This window comes from Triturus cristatus, chromosome 10 (genome assembly GCF_964204655.1).
Source record: "Triturus cristatus chromosome 10, aTriCri1.1, whole genome shotgun sequence".
Taxonomy (NCBI): Eukaryota; Metazoa; Chordata; class Amphibia; order Caudata; family Salamandridae; genus Triturus; species Triturus cristatus.
This window is the reverse complement of record NC_140593.1, coordinates 427,715,497-427,736,119: the sequence shown is the minus strand read 5'-3', so window position 1 is coordinate 427,736,119 and position 20,623 is coordinate 427,715,497. Positions and strand designations below refer to the sequence as shown.

The 20,623-nt window shown below is 43.8% G+C and overlaps 1 protein-coding gene across 2 annotated transcripts in view; it reads left to right on the top strand.

Annotated features, from left to right (window-relative positions):
- MKX (mohawk homeobox) overlaps positions 1-20,623 on the top strand; it is a 239,742-nt gene that overhangs the window by 25,367 nt on the left and 193,752 nt on the right. For both annotated transcript variants that reach the window (XM_085631768.1, XM_085631769.1), the window contains exon 3: positions 7,884-8,043. In XM_085631768.1, coding sequence (XP_085487894.1) covers positions 7,884-8,043 — 160 coding nt within the window. The remainder of the gene's footprint in view (positions 1-7,883; positions 8,044-20,623) is intronic.

Genomic DNA, 20,623 nt, shown 5'->3' with positions numbered 1-20,623 from the left:
GGACTGGATGTTGCACTTCCCCACTTCGGCGTCTCCCTCCACAACTCTTGACCAACCACATCGTATCATATCTGACCAAGTTATCTTCTTTAGCAATGACATGATTAGCCAACTGACCTTTTGTCCAAAACAAGCAGTGTATTACCTGGGAAACGCAAGGCAATTCAGAGTGCTGCCTTCCTTTACTTTGCGCATGGAAAGTGACGCAAAGCCACACAAATATGGATTTGTAAATGTCACTTAAGCACTTGCATTACCTTGCATCGACTTGCGTGACACTAGGTAAATGAAGAGGCTTAGCAAACCTGGTCCATTGTTAGTAGCAGAGAAGTACTCATCTCTTCCTGTGCTCCACCCATCAATCCAGTTTCCCTCCTCCTCCCTCACTACCATTCTTAACCCATCACTATCTCACAATTTCATGAATTAAGGGAGTCTGCGCTAGTAGTGGCTATATTGAAAAATAGGTACTATGCATTCTGTAACGCTACTGTGAGGACCTGTCTGTAGTAATAGGAAGCATATGCGAACGTATTTAACTTTGTGGTTGCCTTCGATATAAAGAATGGAACGCTGCAACTTTCTGAATTCATGTAAGTGTAAGGAGGAGCACATTGGCCATTGGTCTCTCTGTAAAACAGACCTTGACTTTTGTTTGGTAGAATAGCACTGTTTAAAAATACAAAGCAAATCAATAAAACTAACATTTCTGAAAAAAAGAAGCCATGGGGAAGCCATAGAGGTTTGATTTTGCGGATTTCATTAGTTTTTTATTCCTAGTTTGCCCTGCAGCAGTCAAACTATATCTAAAAAAACAATTTATTCAAAATTCCCATCGGGGATGCCTTGCTATCCCTTGCATTTCTGAAAACTGGAGCACCATAGAGTTTCTTGTATTGATCTCCCATATTTCTGTGCCCTTCAAAAGTCAAACTGTGGCTAAAAAGCAACTCACTCAAATCTGGTCCCACAAAAACACTGGAATATGTAGCCAAGATCAAAGCTACCATCCTGCATACCAACACCGCCTGATAAACATGGCATGTGTGGGTAGGGCCATCTTACAAAACAGGAAAACCCCATAAGTGTGCTAATTAGAACTGACGAAACAGACTCCGCTTTTGAAAGGGAGATGGATGAGACACACTGCCCAATTGCAGGGATTTAGCAGGTAGGACATGATACGCCACAATAGGCATTACAAACTTGGGTGATGTTTGGCATGGGTCGCATATGAAATAATTACAGGAACTTCAAACACTCTTTGAATTAAATAAAAAACAATTTTATAAAAAGTGTGTTATTTGAGACTCTTGGTACAATCCAATAATCTATAGCTTTTCTCGAGACCCAATATGGTTTAATTGTATTATTCTTTGTCAAGTGATAAAGGGTAGCTATACAAATATTCATCACTGTAAGCTATGGCTTTGTTATTGGCTCTAAAAAGGTTTGGGGAACATAAAAGTGTGCAGTGTTTATTCATCGTCGTTCTCTACATACGCTTCAGATGAAAACATTGTTGCCAATGCCTCCTGTTTCTCATTTGCTTGCACCACTTTGAATTATTAGCTGTCTGAGAAACCGTTGACATTGTACACAAACTCTTGTTGAATTAAAAATGCATCTAGTTTTCATATATCTTTCTGAATTCATCCCTGGGTTTCACATTTATGTTCTACTCTAATTACATGCAGGATAGACAAGCCAAAAGTAGAAATATTGACCACTATTACAAAACTGCAAACACAGTGGTAAAAAAACACTATATTTTCATCTTTATTCCTCTTCCAGGAAACTTTGGCCAAACTTTTGTCATTATCATTTTAGGAAAAGATAACTCACACTTTCTTGAACAGATGGTTGTTCTATTTAACAAAATTGCTATATTTTGTCCATTTTTTCAGAGCTCTGCAGAGAAAAGCACAGACTCTGGGAATCTATGCAGTTTGCAATTTCGGGGAAAAAAGGCCATTGATTTAGTTTGGAAAAGATATGTGGAAAAAAGCTATGAAGGCTTATCCTCTAATAACAACAAGCATTGGCATAGCCAATAGGTCTCGCCTTTGGGACCTGATAAGTGTTAAGCCATGCAACAGTTGCATAACTAAATACTTATAAGGTCCCAAAAGCGAGACCTATTGGCCATGCAAAGCGGCCGTGCGGCCGGGAAAGTGAAAGTGATCGCGATCACGATCAAACATCAAACCGGCCCCCGGCCGCAAAAGTGAAAGTAATCGCGGTAAAGCGCGATGCGTGCGCCCGCGCACATGCACTGTAGCTCTAGGCTGGCCTGGTAGCACTTTTTGGAGCCCTCTCAATAAGTCTCGCCAGACCAGCACATGCTCTGGGTCAGGCGAGACCTAAAAATGGGCTTAGTACTAGAGGGGAACACCCTTAGCACTTAGGGGTTTAGGTGACACCAAGTTTTATGTGACTCCATTATTGTTCTTTGGCATGAGTACAACACAGAATCTGCCATTCAGATGGCTTTGCAGAACATTTTGGTAGTCCAGGGTTGACTTTCTAGGTGGAACCGAGCTTTCAAGCACAGTCCGTAGGGGGAGATGTACGGCCAGTAAACTGAATGATGATCTATCTCTGTTACATGACTATGCAAGCATTAAATAGTTGAGTCTGATAGGTGAGGCCAAATGGTTGCACCAAATTGAGACTTCCCAGTAGCATGCATTACCCCTGCCCGTCATTGTAGAGTGCTAGGCGGCTGGTGGAGGAAGCACTGTTGAGAGCCTTGACAACCAGTTTTTGTGTTGGGTGTGTGCTCAGGGTAGTTACTGTCTCTGGCGTTCTCTTTTAAGGTAGCGTATGCACGCTTTTGGTGGTGAACCTGACCACAACCAGCAAGATAGAATATCTAAACAAGGTTTCAGTGTTTGTGCAATATTCTGTCTAGAGCATGGGTACTCGCAAACATTTGCCCCTGGGGCCACAAAGTGCAGTCTGTGGTGGGTCCGAGGCCAGCACTGATGCCAACCGGGTAGTCATATGGGGTCTGGATGGGTCAGTGATTGTGTAAAGAGGTCTAAAAAAAAGTTCAATAAACAGGCACTCATTTATTTGCAGGTTAATAAATGCCCGTTCATTTAACATTTGTTTATGAATGTTAGAGCTCAGCAACTAAACAGCAGCTTGTGCTGCTGATCACCAGGTGAGCTGCATGTGAAGGTCAAGAGGGCAGCAAGCGGCACCCGGGCCATACTTTTAGTATCACTGGTCTAGAGGCTACTCTTTGAAGTTACATTGACTCATCACATTTCAACATTGATTCAAGTCCATATGTGTGGAATTCTGGTCTGAAGGAGGGCTGATTAAGAATAAACGTTTATAAGAATTCTCATGATGTTTTGTTGTATCTGCACATTCCATTGTAATATGCGCCTCAAAGTGTATGATTATGATATAAGCAACTAGCAAGTTTACAAGGGGTGTGCGAAGAGTGATGTTTTCTCATATATATATAATTCAACTCCATGGGAAACTTAGAACGTTTCAAAGTTGTGAAGGGTCATGTTACTCCTAATTTGCATGAAAATAAAGGACCATTAATGTCGCACCAGGTAAATTTAAAGAGACAAACTCTGCACAGATTTTCCAATAAAGCTGGGTTTCATGAAAGTGACACTTATCCAGCTCGCGTGTGTAGTGAAATTTATCTTGCAGAACGCAAAAAAGGGAAACTTTTCAAACTAATGGCGTTGCAAAAACAAGGAAGTTCACAAACCCTGGCAGAGTAAAAAACACTTTGCACTCAATGTATGTTTTTAATGGTTCTTGTAAACCTTGAACCAATGTTTACTGAAGTAAAAAGAAAAAAAAGTAAAACAATATTCGTCCCATCATTCTTATCGAGTCGCTCTTAACAAATCAACAGGGATAAATCCTGATTTCGAGTTTGGCGGGTGGGATACTACGCCTGAAAAGTGGTGGGTATCCCATCCATCATATTACAAGTGCATTATATACAGGGCCACTGGAATTATGCAATTGTGCAGATGCTGCATTCTTTGCATAGTTATAGATATGTCACATTTGCCACGCAATCCATCATCTGCTGCATTATCTGTAGATTTTACCCCTCAAAAATGTAGTTTCTAGCTCAAACCGTTCAAAAGTTACTAAAATGCAGTAGCACGTGTTACCGTGCAGTGGAAGGCCCTTTGCAAAGGTTAACTGTTAATCTTTCTATTGCTTATTACCTTATTTGGGTATTAAATGAGGTGTAAACAATGTCCAGACTGTGCTAACAAGTGTAAAAATGACAAAATAAAGAAATATCCCTGGTTCATAATTATTGAGAAAAGGAGGCAACTCTTACATTGTAAGGAGGGTTTGCAACTGGTTTTAAGTTTGGCTATAAGGGTCCTCAGATGAGGTGATGAAAGGAGAACTTGACGTTGGCGAAGGTGTGGCTAAAAGTGGAAATGAGAAAACTAGGAAGGGAAAGGAAATAGAGAAAATGAGTGGCTATGTTAAAACTGGATTGTGTCTCCACTGGGAGTTGCTCCCAAAAAAGGTGGAGGGAGAGAGCAGAAATGCACTATATTTAATAAGATATGGTGCACTTCTGGTCTCCACTTGCACTGGCTCACTTGTGGGAGCAGAGCTCCAACATAGACAGTATGCAGCACCCATGCAAAGAGGAAGTAACAAAGAAATAAAGATATTTCTCCTCATTATGCCAAGGTCGAGTACACGCTCCATTTTGGCGAAAACCCAGGTTTACTGACTTTAGCGTCAAAATATATGGGTGGATGCATGGGAGTCCCTATTTGACACCTCACTGAGAATCAAGAGTGCCCACTCTAATGTCTAAATATAATAGTCTCTGTCCCACATTTTCATAGGTGCCGCCATATTGAGAAATTGTGCTTCATCGTGCTAGTTTCCACCTCCATTGCAGTAGCTAATTTGTCCATCTTGTCAAGTTTCTTTTACTTGGTGTCTAAAGCCCCCAGGAGATATCCAGGAGATGTCTCCTTGTTTGAAAGAAGTCATGTTTCCCCTGTTCTGCACCTTCCCAAAAATCTTGTATCTTCAGCCTACTCCACTGTCATATGGCAGTGGTGTAAACGAATCTCCCAATTGCCCTGCTATCTCCAGGCTCTCCACCCCACAGCACCCACTCACTAAGGACAGTTTCCCACCGGGCACCAATCAGCATGCCTGTGTGCGACCATCAATGCACACAATACGTCCAAGAGATCGTTCCACTTCTTACACTAGCTGTCTCCGTGGATCCACAGGGTAAGCGACGCCTGGCCCCACTAATCATGCCAGCTTCTAGAATGTGATTCCAATTTTAAGCATGCTATCTTGATTTTGGGCTGACGAGCAAAGCCTCCTTCATTTTCCTTGATGTGGCCACCGAGCCAAACATTCTGGTGAGCACTGGGCTTCTGAACATCCTCTAGCAGGGATAAGCTGCATGTGATGTATCCACAACACTGCGACAGGGGGACAAACATTTGGACACATTCCGCTTTTAGAGCTCTAAACAGAAGCAGCCATGTTGTTTGCCACCGAGCTTCGCCCCTTCGGGAATTTTTAAATGTTGAGGGTAAGCGAAAAAAGAGAAATGAGGGGAGTGGAAAACAGGATTGGATGAACAAATAATTGGATAGCTAATAGTACAAGAATCAAAATGGCAGTAAAAGAGGTGCCACTAAGAGTGAGGAGCAAGAGCAGGGACAAGAAGGGTAAAAACATGCTAAGTAGGTAATAGTGAGGAGAGCTGGAGTTTGTTGTTGAGAAAGTTATCAGAGAAAAAAGTGGTTATAGAACTTGGGGCCCCGTGAATAATACCTTCTTGTGATCGCGAACCCTGTGATTTGCAAACCATTGGCTTTGCAACAGCAAAAGGGCTTTTTTTGTGGAAAGCCCTTTTACGATTCGTAAAATTGTTTTCAACTCATGATCTTTTTGGAATCACAAAGAGGAGGGGGTTTGTAAACCATCCTCCTCCTATTTACAGTTCAGTAAGGAATGTGTCGATGGTTTACCACCCCATTGCAATAGCAAGCGATTGATAAGTTGCCAACCCACATGTTGGGATTTTAACTGATTCGCAATGGTTCCTTTAAGGGGTACCGCTGCTTTAAGAAAAAAAAAAATATTTTTAAAGTTGTTCATTTTGGAATGTATAGCGAGAAGGTTATAAAGGTACAGAGGGGAGAGGTCATTTGCCCCCATAAGTATTTCTGCCCTGCCTCTAGGTAATTTTTATAAACCTTTTAGTCAGCTATTGCACGCACCCTCCACCAATTATTCTTTCCAACCGAGTCAGAGCATGTTGGCTAAGAGGTATGCACCTCTCTCAGGCCTTAACAATATTAATTGACTCTGGGTGTGCCCAGGTCTCGAGCGAGGATTCCTGTTTCTGCTGAATGGGCGGCTGAACCAGCCCTGTTTCATTTAAATACTGGGATTACTGATTCATTCGGCCCGATGTCAGACTGCAGGTGCACACAACCGAGCGCAGGTTTACTGGTCCCCGCCCCGAAATAAACTTTCCTTGAGCATATTGAGTCGGAACATTGCTGGCATCCATAACGAGATAAACCTCTTGACCTGGCAAGCATTTGAGAAAAACTTTAATATTAATCTATTCAAGAAACATTACTGCCCTGGATGGGTTCCTGTGTTTGAGCGCCCCTGCCACTCCAACCCGCCCGGAGGTCTGAGTGTGGATTGAGTTGGGAAGCCATACAGAAGCTGTAAATGGCGTTAGTTCTGACTTTCACGTGGTTGTCTTAAAGTGGCCTTTGACTTTACATTTTGTACATTTTTATAATAATGAATTTGTAAGTGCCACTAGTTTGAGATTTCCTGTTTTAATTGAGTTTATTAACTCTAGGGTGAAGACGGCTTCCAGCAAGGGTCGCAACTGCATTTGCGTCTGGCAGTAGAATTTATTGCAAAATTGCCAAACCTGGGTCAAGTGGAGGGGATACGAGTAGGTGGAGGGCCAGATCAGAGAGTAAAGAGTTAAGGGTTTCTTTGTCAGCAGCTGATTTGCATAACGTACTGGATGCTGCTGGTACGAGTGACCTGCGGCTACCCAACTTTCAGGGTCGGTCCAGTGCATCAGTCATTGACCATATCTTTATTTCCCATACTGTAGCAGATTTACTCATTTATGGTACCATCATTAATTCTGAATTCAGCGATCACAATCCACTTAGAGCTGCTTTGACCCTGCCATTTAGGGAGGCATTTCTAGTAGACACTAGACTTTGTAATGTGAAGGCATCTACTGATGGCCTTAGGTTGGTCAGGAGGCTTTCAGACCCAGCCCTAGCACTTGGAGGAGTTGTGGCAAGGAATATGGAGCATGTCTTGAGCTGTTTGGCCTGTGATGTCGCGGTATTTCGTTGCGTGCGCTGCATCGCAAAATGCGATGCAGCGCACGCAAAGGAATTTGTTTTATTAATTTAAATGTGTACTTACCTCCGTTCATCCATATTCCGGTATTTACATTTCCCCACCCTGCCCCTCCCCCGCCTCACTGCCTCACCGAACTCCCTCCACGAGCCGCTACTGGTGATTTCATATTTTATGGTCTGACCTATTAGTTCCTGGGCTAGCTCACAAAAGACTATTCAATTTGCAAAAAGTTGGTGTAAAATTTATGACCAATTTTGTTTTTATTACATGTGGCCTTTAAAATGTTTACAATTATTTTCTTAAAAATTCCCCAATATCCATATGTTCAGTGGATTAATTCAACAGATCAATAAAATGAATGTAAATATATACACTGCTAACGTTTCCTTGCTTCGTAGCTATTCATGGCATGTCTCTGGGAAAGCAGTGTGTATAATCGTGTGTAATGAAAGCTGGTCTCCCTGTTTATTTTTGTGCAGTTCTCGTGGGAACGGCGGGAAGGTGAGGCACAAGCGCCAGGCCCTTCAGGACATGGCACGTCCCCTGAAACAGTGGCTGTACAAACATCGGGATAATCCCTACCCCACCAAGACTGAGAAGATTCTCTTAGCACTTGGTTCCCAGATGACCCTGGTACAGGTAAACGTGTAATTACAGCAGAGAGGCAGTGTACATGCCAGCATCTCTCTATTAAGACATATCCTCAAGCGTACAAATACACAGTGAATTTGCATATATCTCCACTTTTAATGAAAAAAGGCAGGTTTTATGGAGGGCTGCAATAATTGTGCACAACTGCCCATTACTTTTGTTTTGAAAACACCTCTCCAACTGAATGCACAAAGTTGGCAGATTCTTTTATTGCAGCCTTTGTGGATTTGCTAAAGCCCACGCGTTGGGGAAGGGTGCCCAAGTAATTAACAATACAGAAAAAAGGATATTTTAGATTTCATATGTACATTTTGGTCATGTGCAAGTATGATCCTTTCACTTGGGGTTTCCCATGTACTGAGGGTAAAGGGACTTTCGTTCTCTGGTCAACACCTACTAAACATATTGACTGGGTCTTGATTCCCTAAATGCTTTTACGAAAATAAATACTTATTTTCTAAAAACATCTGTATTTAACACACATAACATGCTCTGATTATGCTCAATGGTCCCTGTGGGAAGCAACATATCAGCAGACCTGTTTTAATTTTTGTAGTGAAAAATCTGCAGGCTAATAACGCACTGTTTACATTTGCACCCATGCTGTGCATAAGTTCCATGGAAACTTGAATTCACAAGGAATTCACTCAACTCATGACCAGAGTAGGTTCACGGATACACCGGGAACAGTGCTCGAAATTTAAGGGTACTATTCACAAGCTGTACTAGTACTACTCACACACTCCAAAATGCTAACCACAAACCTATGCATGGCCTCTCACCACTGCAACACACTCCCATAGAAATTAACCAAGACAGAGAAATTGCAGGCCATATAAAATGATGTCAAAAATATATATGTATTTGTTTTCACTCAGAAACACAAAGGATAAAGTGCCATGGTAGTTAAGTGTTGAACTGAGACCTAACTTATGTTTAAACACCTAAAAACCACTGAGATTCGCCAGTCATAGCTCAGTGAATTGATTATAACTTCCACCTCTGTCATGCACGGCTTACGGCTTCAGCTATTTCGTTACTCATGACATGCAAAATTACATCATTATTCACATCACTGATGGCATCTCAAATTATATCATCCAATCAGCATGCTTTAGACTTTGTCGACTGGGAGTAACTCGACAAGATACACCTGTGCCAATCTCCTATAAACAATCAACCAATGATGAGCATAACCTTTGTCAACTTGCAGGACGCGCCTATCTCTCACCTCACCCACATTTGGTGGATGTCACCTTCTTTTAACTTTTATCCACCCACCTAACCAAGAAATTGACTCTATAGATTCCACTGGGGCCAGACACTTTATAAATATTGAAAACCCACAAAAAAGTGTTTGTCTATTACCCTTAATGGGATCATCTTCTTAAACACCTCACCTGACCCACAATTTCGACTCAAGAGATTCACAGGTTTGCATTAGCCACTGCTAAGGCTCGTTCAGCTATCCCCAATGGACACCTCTCAATTATTTAGTAAAATACACTACAAACATGCCTGAGATGAGCAGTAAGACATACAACTATAGAGCCTTGCGTTCAACCACACTGTAACATAAAGCATCTACAAGTGGGTCACCCCAACATTGTAAATTCTTCAGTAATGTGCAGTGGCTTAAAGGTCATCTGGGAACTTCAGCAACTAAACATCTGCATCTTACAAATCTCCACTTTTCTTAAAATTTGTCTATAGACTATGTGACAGCTATTGAACATCTGCATATGCCCAGTCATACCCAGGTGTATAATCTATTGTGAACAAAAACTTTAGCCATTCTAACAGTTTTTTGGGAACAGGCTTTCTCTTTAAACAAGAATCTACTTTGAAACCTGCAGCTCACACCAGGTGCACCCAGCCTTTCCTTTGTTTAACAAGCAGTACAGTTTGCACTGAAATCTTTACTGTTAGGTAAACCATGCACCATATAACACTTGATGCCAGATTGCAGTGCATGTCAATTCAATACACCTACACATGCACACACTGTAATTTTATGCTGTATATCACCATAGACCCTTCACTTCCAATTTTAATTTTTAGAATGGTGTTATGATTTATGGAGTGATGTGAATAATAGGATTATGTAATCTGTGATGTCATCAATTATGTTATTTGAGATGCCAACGTGAATTTCATCAGTCATGTCATTTAACATGTCATCAAGTGATTTAATATCAGAGGCCGGAAGCAGTGCTTGACAGGGGCTCAAGTTATAGTTAATTCAATGAACTATGACTGGCTATTTCAGCGTCTTTTAGGTTTTTTATGTAAGTTCTGGTCTCATTTCAACACCTAACTGTAACATTACTTTGACCTTTGCTTTTTTTCTAGTGAATTTGTATGTTTTTTTTCTAACATACATTAGGATCTTATTACCTAACCAAACCATAACATCACTGGTCGATTTTCTTGTACACACACAGCTGGGCGGGAGTCTTAATTCTACTGCATCCTAATCCCTCCAGGCACAGGGGAGAGGGAGGTGGCTGGCTGTGCTCCTGGTGTTCTCGGCCTCTCTGGGGGCAGTTTTGTGAGTGCGGTGGACCTCACATTTTCCCTGTGCAGCTGCAGTCCCTGGGTAGTTGTTAAAAGAGAGGATGATGGCAACCTTGCTCTCCCCTGGATGGTGGCGGTCCCCGCATAGATTAAAATAAAAAGATGTGTCGTGGGGTTCACTATTGTCCCCGGGGCAATGACGGTCTTGAGGGATATTAAAATAAAAGAGGAATAACAGCGCTTACTCTGCTCCCGGGAAGGTGGTGGTCCCTGGGAATTCGGATCCACTTGGACACAACCAAGATGAGGAATTGCATGTGCATTTATGAGACTAAGTAAGATAGTACTGTGAGTACGGAATGTGCGTCATGAAAGAAAGGATTTATGATTTTCACTAATCTCCTATTTTAGAAACCGAGCTGGACAAGACTACTAGGCATATATAATGGAACTTACTACATTTAATGATCTCTTTGACCTAACTGTAACATATTTAATATATTTTTTTAGTTGATCCACTATTCATTGTATTGTCACTATTTGATGAATGTTGCCCAGTAGTAAATAGGATATGCTCCTGCAAATCACTCAATTTGAGGATATTTTGAATAATAGTTATACATTAAATTAATATAATCTAAATTCATATATTTTATTTAATTATTAATTAAACATTTGATGAGATAATGTCTTCACATTGATCATTCACATGTTCTCTCTCTGGGAATGCACCTAGAATTTGGAATGCCCTGTCACAGGATTCACGTGACAATCAATCATTCCTACACTTCAGAAAAAACTTCTCTCCAAATACCTGAACCCACCCTCCTAAAACAACTGAATTCCCCAATGATCTTTCCCCAGAAACCAGCAAAAAGCCTGAACAATTCTACCTCTGAAAATAACTGTGCACTCCTAAAACTTTTTAAATAACCTTCCATCGCTACCTCTACACTATATCACCCGTCTACTCTAATCGGTCTACATATTGTTTACATATTATTACCATGTATCTCCATTGTTTATATTCATTTCCTAGTGTATTGTCTGTAAATGTTGCTGTACATATTCTGTCAAGTGCTCTGATTTATTTGTCCCTAGATATTACTTCCTTATCAGACAGATGTACTTAACCTTGCAGATGAATCTGTCATACTCTGGTCTATGATACATATCGATCGACTGGACCGATTACTAATTACTTTAACACACGCAGATATGATTGGCGCTATGAGATATCTAGTTCTGTTTTCATCCAACCATTTCCCATTGTTGATATAATATGATATTAGTAGGGTAAACACCTGGTATCCCCCTATGGAAGCTATGACCAGAGGTTCTATGGGACAATGTCTTCTAATCAGAACTGTGGGAAGTTCTGTCAAACTTCCTTGAAATATTTGGACCACCATCCGAACACATGGGACCCTTTTAGTAGTAACGAGGGAGAACTGTCTCACAAAAATGTATGTTACATGTTGAGACAGAGCTACGGGGCAGTGAGGACGAGCTGATACAGTTACAGGGCCTTGCACTAAACCAGGTCGAGGGAGGAGCCAAAAAGACTGCCATTAGGCATAGAGCAGGACAACATTTGGGATAGGGTGGATCGGTTTACTTGACAGTTGATTATAGACATAAACTCCACAGAGAAGGTAATAAAATGGGCCAAATCCTAGCATTGCTCCTAAAGAGGGAAAAAGCCCTCTTCCCTGATACTGCCATGGCTATATTGGATGACATGTTGTATCAACACAGCTCAGCATTAAAAAGACGCTGTGTGCACACCTGTTGGTGTTATGTAAGGAACCTGTGACCCGAACTGTGGCACAGGTATGCGACTTCCTTAATCTAGTGATTATTCCTAAGCTTAATGGTTAGCAGTATGCTGAGTTGGTAGCTGAATTGCAGGGGGAGGAATTGATAGAAGCTATTAAGGGTTGTCCATGATCCAAGGCCCCGTTTGGAATGGCTTAGTATCGGAGTGTTATCAAACTTACACGGCTCAATTTGCTGCTGACTTCTTGCAATGGTAAATGAAGCCTTGAATGTCAGCATACTTCTGCCACCCCTAAGAGAAGCAATAATAACCATGCTAACAAAAGCGGGTAAGGACCCAATAGAGTTGGGATCTTATATGGCCCTGTCGATGAATGTGGAGGCGAAGGCACTGTCAAAGGCTCTGGTGCTGATGACACTCTTACGACAAGTGGTAACACAATTGATTAGTGAACACTGGTGTGGGTTTATGCCAGGAAGAGGAACCCACATGAATCTGTGGAGACTCTCCCATGTTATGTATATAATCCAAGGTGAGGAGATGGAAGGCGCCCAAATTGCGCTGGATAATGAGAAGACATTAAATACCCTTAATTGGGGATATTTATAGACAGTGTTTGGACGAATGGGATTGGGACTGGAGTACTTGGGATGGGTAAAACTCTTGCTCTAAATCAGTGACACAGGTAAATCGGAGAAATGGGACAAAGAGAGAGACACAAGAAAGGGTTGCCACCTATCTCCCATTCTCTTTTTCTTGGCAATTGGGTCATTGGTGATATACCTATGGAATGAATCAATGGGATGGAGGATACGGATTTCTTAACAGTGCACAGATTATTTCAATGTATGCACAAACAAATGTCGGTGCCTCTCCTGTCACAAGCACTGGATAAATATGGCACCACCTTGGGACTCTGTATCAATAGACCTAAAACTATGCTTTTTCTCCTTGCCTGATTTTCTTGACGAGCCTCCCTGAGGTAGCCTTACTATGGGAGACACCCATAGTAAGTTTCGATACTTGGGCATTCAGGTCACACATACCCCAGAAGATCAGTATACATATAATATGGGTAGGGTGCTTAGGGAGCCTATAAAGGTTTGGAACACATGACCAGTGTTGGTTATGGGGAGGATTACACTTATTAAAATGGTACTCTTGCCAAGATGCCTATATATCATCAAAAATTTTTATGATTCGATGTATAAGCAGTAAATTGAAAGTACAACCTTTTTTAAAAACGCACAACATTTGTCCAACAGAACGTCTTACAACTGCATATGGCATATTACAATGCATTATGGGAGTTGAAGTGTTTTAGGGTGGCATGGGAGGCACAGGTGGAACGGAGGAAGTGGGAGAAGGGGGAGAGAACAGGAAATGAGGGTGGAAGATCCGTTGAAATACGGGTGGCATTGGAGAAAGTTAAACACACTGTACGAGGGACGAGGATGATTATGTTTTAGCAGGTATGTGAGGGGAAAACAACAGTTAAGTGAGTTGGGGTGAGGATTTTAGGAAGGAGTTAACAGCACAAATATGTTTAAATGTGGGTGTTTTTGAAGAGGGCGAAACCTTCGCTGTAAGAGAAAGGAAGATGATTTTGTTACAGCAGGTAGGCGAGGGGGTACTGATAGTTAAGTGTGACGGGTTGAGAATTCAGGGAAGGAGGTAAATGAACATATGCGTGTTTAGTTGGCAGAATGGGGACGATGCGGTGGTGAATAGCATTGAAGAGGGGTAAATGGAGTTAGGGATAAGAGGGAATGCAGGAAGGAGGTTTCAAAGGATTAGGTGATGTTTAGTTTTGAAAGGCGGGAGGAAATGAACGATTGAGTAACGTAGTAAATCAGAGTTAGTGGGGAGGCAGGAGAAAGAGGTGAGAGCTTTGCCTCATAAAAGGAGAGGGTCATCCATTGTAAAACATTTGATAATATGTCGGTGATTGTTGGGCCAAATAAATTGCGTAATTCACAGTTAAAGTATATGACCAGGAGGTGATGTATTTGGTTTTAAAGTATGTCTGATTGTTATTTACAGTTACCCCTGACGAAGAACCCGTGGGGTCTGAAATGCATTGGGTTACAATAAACTGCTCTTGATGAACTTTGCTTCAGTACGTGTTTTTGGAGAGAGGTTCGGATGGCCCACCATAACATGAGAAACTTGGAAAATTGCACTACCTTGCAGGAGGACATGAACGTTTATAAAAAGAGAGATGATAATGGATTACAAAAGGATGAAAAGAACATTAAGTTAAAAGAATAGATGCAAATGTAGAAATAAAGAATGGCTGTCGCCACTGGTTTGGGGCAATAAGCTGCCCCGAAATTTGATGTTGCCTATATATCATGCCAAATTCTATGTGCATGATATCTCAGTCGACCGTCCTGGAGCTAAATAGCCTCCTGATTTTCTTAGTGTGGGCTGGCAGGAGAAGAAGGGTCAGCCTCGAGAGCCTGAAAATGGATAGGCAATCGGATGGTTTGGGACTGCCAGATTTACAACTGTATTACATTGCTGGACTACCAATAGGAAGCACTGTGGTGTGCTGAGGGGTACAATAAGGAACAAAGTTACTGGAAGGCACAGTGGAAGGGAATATACCCCTAAGTATCTTATTAGCAGCTCCCTTGGGGTGATGAAATGTCTATTCATAGAATGGCAGGTCATGGGCGTTTGGGAAGAGGCCATTAAGCAGGTCCTGTGATGCCCGCCCTATGCCAAGTTACTGAATTTGTGGTAGCTTACACCCACCCAACAGATGCAAAATGCAATGAGTATAGGGTTTAGGACAGGGGCTTGAAGGGGGGCGTTGGATATTAGGAGCCTTGCACCAATATGGTACATTCATTACTTTTGAAGAGGCACGGCAGACATTCCAGTAAGGGCCGAGGCAGTTTTCACAGTTTGGGAAAGTGTCCAGAAAAGCGCAAGAGATCTGAACTTACTCCCCCTCTGAACCGCAGAGTTGTATACATTGGAGCTGATACTAGATGCAGGCAGGGCCGGCTTTACCACTGGTGGCGCCCTGTGCGACAATGTTTGTTGGCGCCCCCCACAGACTCCCTCACTACCACCCTTTCACAGGGTCGCCTCAAGTCTCCATAATCACACTCTCGCACATGTATTTAATTAGTTGTATAGCACCTCCTATACCAGTGTAGGGTGTCAGAACACTTTACATCACACACACACAACACAGAGAAAATCAATCATAGGTGTGTAAATCAGTGTATAGGAAATGTTACATAAGCCAGAAGACTACAAGGTGTAGGAGTCACATGACATCCATACTGGTAGACATTTTAGTTTAAGAGTGCTTGGTCTGGAGAAGCACAGACTCAGAATTGAAAACATAACCCCATGGTTTGGGGTTACATTTAATAATAGGGATTTTTTATTCTCACCAAAATTAACCCTTTTTGAAACATTAGAATAATGAAAGACAGAGGAAAAATTATAATGCTCTAATCTATATCTTGCAGTTTGCATGCAGCTCTTTGACAGTTATTAGCTCACTGTTCCATGTTAGGATTTTAACATCTACACAGCCAGTAACACAAGGATCTCTCTGACAAAAGCACTGACTGATTTAAAATATATGCACTTTCTGATCTGCATGGTACACATTCTTGGCAGCAGGCATATAAACCCTCTGTGCTACCATACAATGAGTTAAAACTTCCACTAGACAAAACTCCTTCTCTCTCCAGGAAGAACATTAGTCACCGTAGTTATCTTGACATTTTTATTGCTGTATGAGAATTGCCGGAGGCCAGCAATGCAGCAGCAGGTGCTTTTAAAAGCTATAAAATACTTCCAAGGATGGCACCCCTTGAAGATTCGGTAAAAAAGGGGGTGGTGATGGACGGAGCATCAGAACCAATCAAACACTCACACCCAGTCAACAGATCTGGGTTTGATCCATCACTGTTCTTTAGCTCACTCTGCCACCCCAGTTCAGACATGGCCATATGCAAATCAGTCTGACCCTGTGCCTCATGGGAACAGTCCAGCCGAACTGCCAAGCCATGCCTTCCCTGGACCGGAAACAAGCTTCCTCGGACCGGTTTCTGGCATTTCAGCCGTCTTCAGCCAGACTTGCTTGAATCCAGTGGCAAAGTGAGCAAGGGACTCACGTCTGAGCATACCCTGCCAACTTATGGCGAACAAAGCGGTACAAAAGGGGGTGGTGATGGACGGAGCATCAGAACCAATCAAACACTCACACCCAGTCAACAGATCTGGGTTTGATCCATCACCGTTCTTTAGCCCACTCTGCCACCCCAGTTCAGACATGGCCATATGCAAATCAGTCTGACCCTGTGCCTCATGGGAACAGTCCAGCCCGAACTGCCAAGCCATGCCTTCCCTGGACCGGAAACAAGCTTCCTAGGACCGGTTTCTGACATTTCAGCCGTCTTCAGCCAGACTTGCTTGAATCCAGTGGCAAAGTGAGCAAGGGACTCACGTCTGAGCATACCCTGCCAACTTATGGCGAACAAAGCGGTACAAAAGGGGGTGGTGATGGATGGAGCATCAGAACCAATCAAACACTCACACCCAGTCAATAGATCTGGGTTTGATCCATCACCGTTCTTTAGCCCACTCTGCCAACCCAGTTCAGACATGGCCATATGCAAATCAGTCTGACCCTGTGCATCATGGGAACAGTCCAGCCCGAACTGCCAAGCCATGCCTTCCCTGGACCGGAAACAAACTTTCTAGGACCGGTTTCTGGCATTTCAGCCGTCTTCAGCCAGACTTGCTTGAATCCAGTGGCAAAGTGAGCAAGGGACTCACGTCTGAGCATACCCTGCCAACTTATGGCGAACAAAGCGGTACAAAAGACGGTGGTGATGGACGGAGCATCAGAACCAATCAAACACTCACACCCAGTCAACAGATCTGGGTTTGATCCATCGCCGTTCTTTAGCCCACTCTGCCACCCCAGTTCAGACATGGCCATATGCAAATCAGTCTGACCCTGTGCCTCATGGGAACAGTCCAGCCCGAACTGCCAAGCCATGCCTTCCCTGGACCGGAAACAAGCTTCCTAGGACCAGTTTCTGGCATTTCAGCCGTCTTCAGCCAGACTTGCTTGAATCCAGTGGCAAAGTGAGCAAGGGACTCACGTCTGAGCATACCCTGCCAACTTATGGCGAACAAAGCGGTACAAAAGGGGGTGGTGATGGACGGAGCATCAGAACCAATCAAACACTCACACCCAGTCAACAGATCTGGGTTTGATCCATCACCGTTCTTTAGCCCACTCTGCCACCCCAGTTCAGACATGGCCATATGCAAATCAGTCTGACCCTGTGCCTCATGGGAACAGTCCAGCCTGAACTGCCAAGCCATGCCTTCCCTGGACCGGAAACAAGCTTCCTAGGACCGGTTTCTGGCATTTCAGCCGTCTTCAGCCAGACTTGCTTGAATCCAGTGGCAAAGTGAGCAAGGGACTCATGTCTGAGCATACCCTGCCAACTTATGGCGAACAAAGCGGTACAAAAGGGGGTGGTGATGGACGGAGCATCAGAACCAATCAAACACTCACACCCAGTCAACAGATCTGGGTTTGATCCATCACCGTTCTTTAGCCCACTCTGCCACCCCAGTTCAGACATGGCCATATGCAAATCAGTCTGACCCTGTGCCTCATGGGAACAGTCCAGCCGAACTGCCAAGCCATGCCTTCCCTGGACCGGAAACAAGCTTCCTAGGACCGGTTTCTGACATTTCAGCCGTCTTCAGCCAGACTTGCTTGAATCCAGTGGCAAAGTGAGCAAGGGACTCACGTCTGAGCATACCCTGCCAACTTATGGCGAACAAAGCGGTACAAAAGGGGGTGGTGATGGATGGAGCATCAGAACCAATCAAACACTCACACCCAGTCAATAGATCTGGGTTTGATCCATCACCGTTCTTTAGCCCACTCTGCCAACCCAGTTCAGACATGGCCATATGCAAATCAGTCTGACCCTGTGCATCATGGGAACAGTCCAGCCCGAACTGCCAAGCCATGCCTTCCCTGGACCGGAAACAAACTTTCTAGGACCGGTTTCTGGCATTTCAGCCGTCTTCAGCCAGACTTGCTTGAATCCAGTGGCAAAGTGAGCAAGGGACTCACGTCTGAGCATACCCTGCCAACTTATGGCGAACAAAGCGGTACAAAAGACGGTGGTGATGGACGGAGCATCAGAACCAATCAAACACTCACACCCAGTCAACAGATCTGGGTTTGATCCATCGCCGTTCTTTAGCCCACTCTGCCACCCCAGTTCAGACATGGCCATATGCAAATCAGTCTGACCCTGTGCCTCATGGGAACAGTCCAGCCCGAACTGCCAAGCCATGCCTTCCCTGGACCGGAAACAAGCTTCCTAGGACCAGTTTCTGGCATTTCAGCCGTCTTCAGCCAGACTTGCTTGAATCCAGTGGCAAAGTGAGCAAGGGACTCACGTCTGAGCATACCCTGCCAACTTATGGCGAACAAAGCGGTACAAAAGGGGGTGGTGATGGACGGAGCATCAGAACCAATCAAACACTCACACCCAGTCAACAGATCTGGGTTTGATCCATCACCGTTCTTTAGCCCACTCTGCCACCCCAGTTCAGACATGGCCATATGCAAATCAGTCTGACCCTGTGCCTCATGGGAACAGTCCAGCCTGAACTGCCAAGCCATGCCTTCCCTGGACCGGAAACAAGCTTCCTAGGACCGGTTTCTGGCATTTCAGCCGTCTTCAGCCAGACTTGCTTGAATCCAGTGGCAAAGTGAGCAAGGGACTCATGTCTGAGCATACCCTGCCAACTTATGGTGAACAAAGCGGTACAAAAGGGGGTGGTGATGGACGGAGCATCAGAACCAATCAAACACTCACACCCAGTCAACAGATCTGGGTTTGATCCATCACCGTTCTTTAGCCCACTCTGACACCCCAGTTCAGACATGGCCATATGCAAATCAGTCTGACCCTGTGCCTCATGGGAACAGTCCAGCCCGAACTGCCAAGCCATGCCTTCCCTGGACCGGAAACAAGCTTCCTAGGACCGGTTTCTGGCATTTCAGCCGTTTCCAGCCAGACTTGCTTGAATCCAGTGGCAAAGTGATCAAGGGACTCACGTCTGAGCATACCCTGCCAACTTATGGCGAACAAAGCGGTACAAAAGGGGGGGTCAGCACCCGGTGCGGTGGCACCGGTTGCACCGCACTAGAGCCGGCCCTGGATGCAGGATCACGCCTGAGGTAGGAATAGATCTCTTACTTGTATGCAGTGTTAAATGAAAATGGACTAAAAGTATAAGCTAGTTAAGTCACACAGCCTGTGGAATACTGATCTACCAGATCAGCTCACAGACAGTGAATGGACTGTGGCCTGTGCACTGATACAAGATGTGGCCAGTAACACCAGATTCAAACTGTTTCATTTTCATTATACACATTGCACCTATCTCACGCTCTAGAGAATCAATAGAATTTTTACAAACAGATCTGAGGCTTGTCTGAGGTGTGGCGCAAGACCTGTGACCCTTTCTCCACTTGACCTGGACATGCACCAAGTTGAAGGGTTATTGGACCAATATGGTGGAGCGGATTAGTAGGTGACAGCACTACAGCTCGAGGTGACAAATAACACTTATTGATGTTGATACCCCATTCTAACAAACTTCACAAAATGTGGAACAGGTTGCAATCCTGGGGCTACTTCTAGCTTAGCAAGATGAATAGCCATAAATTGGCTTTCCACAGTTGCTTCCAGATTCCAATCCTAGTGTGTGGACTGCATGAATGGTCTGTGGTTCAGGAATGTCGACTGCATCAGGTGAGAGTGAATCTGGGGCTACAGGAGAAGATCACCCAGCTGGTAGACTCCAGACTTACCATGATGCAGTGCTGAGTATCCAAATAGATAGCTCTTCGGATGCTGGAGGATCGTTCTAAGCAGTGGTGGAGGGGGTTGAACCAAGATTATGCGTGAGTAGGGTTAGGGGTGGTGAGGGCAGCAAAGCAAATGAAAGAGAAAAGGGTGATTAAAACTAGCTACAGGGTCTGCTAAAGAACTCTTATTATGGGGCCCAGGGTAAAAACAGCGTGGCACTGTGGGGGTTATTAGACCCGCTTGTGTGTCACAAAGGTCAAATTAATTTGCGCTGCTGCCCTCACCACCAATAACTCTACAATTGGGTATTTAGTAAACACCTCCCTTAGCAGAAAATATCCCTCTGCTCCACCCTCTCAGTGAGGGGGTCGTAGCCTGTATC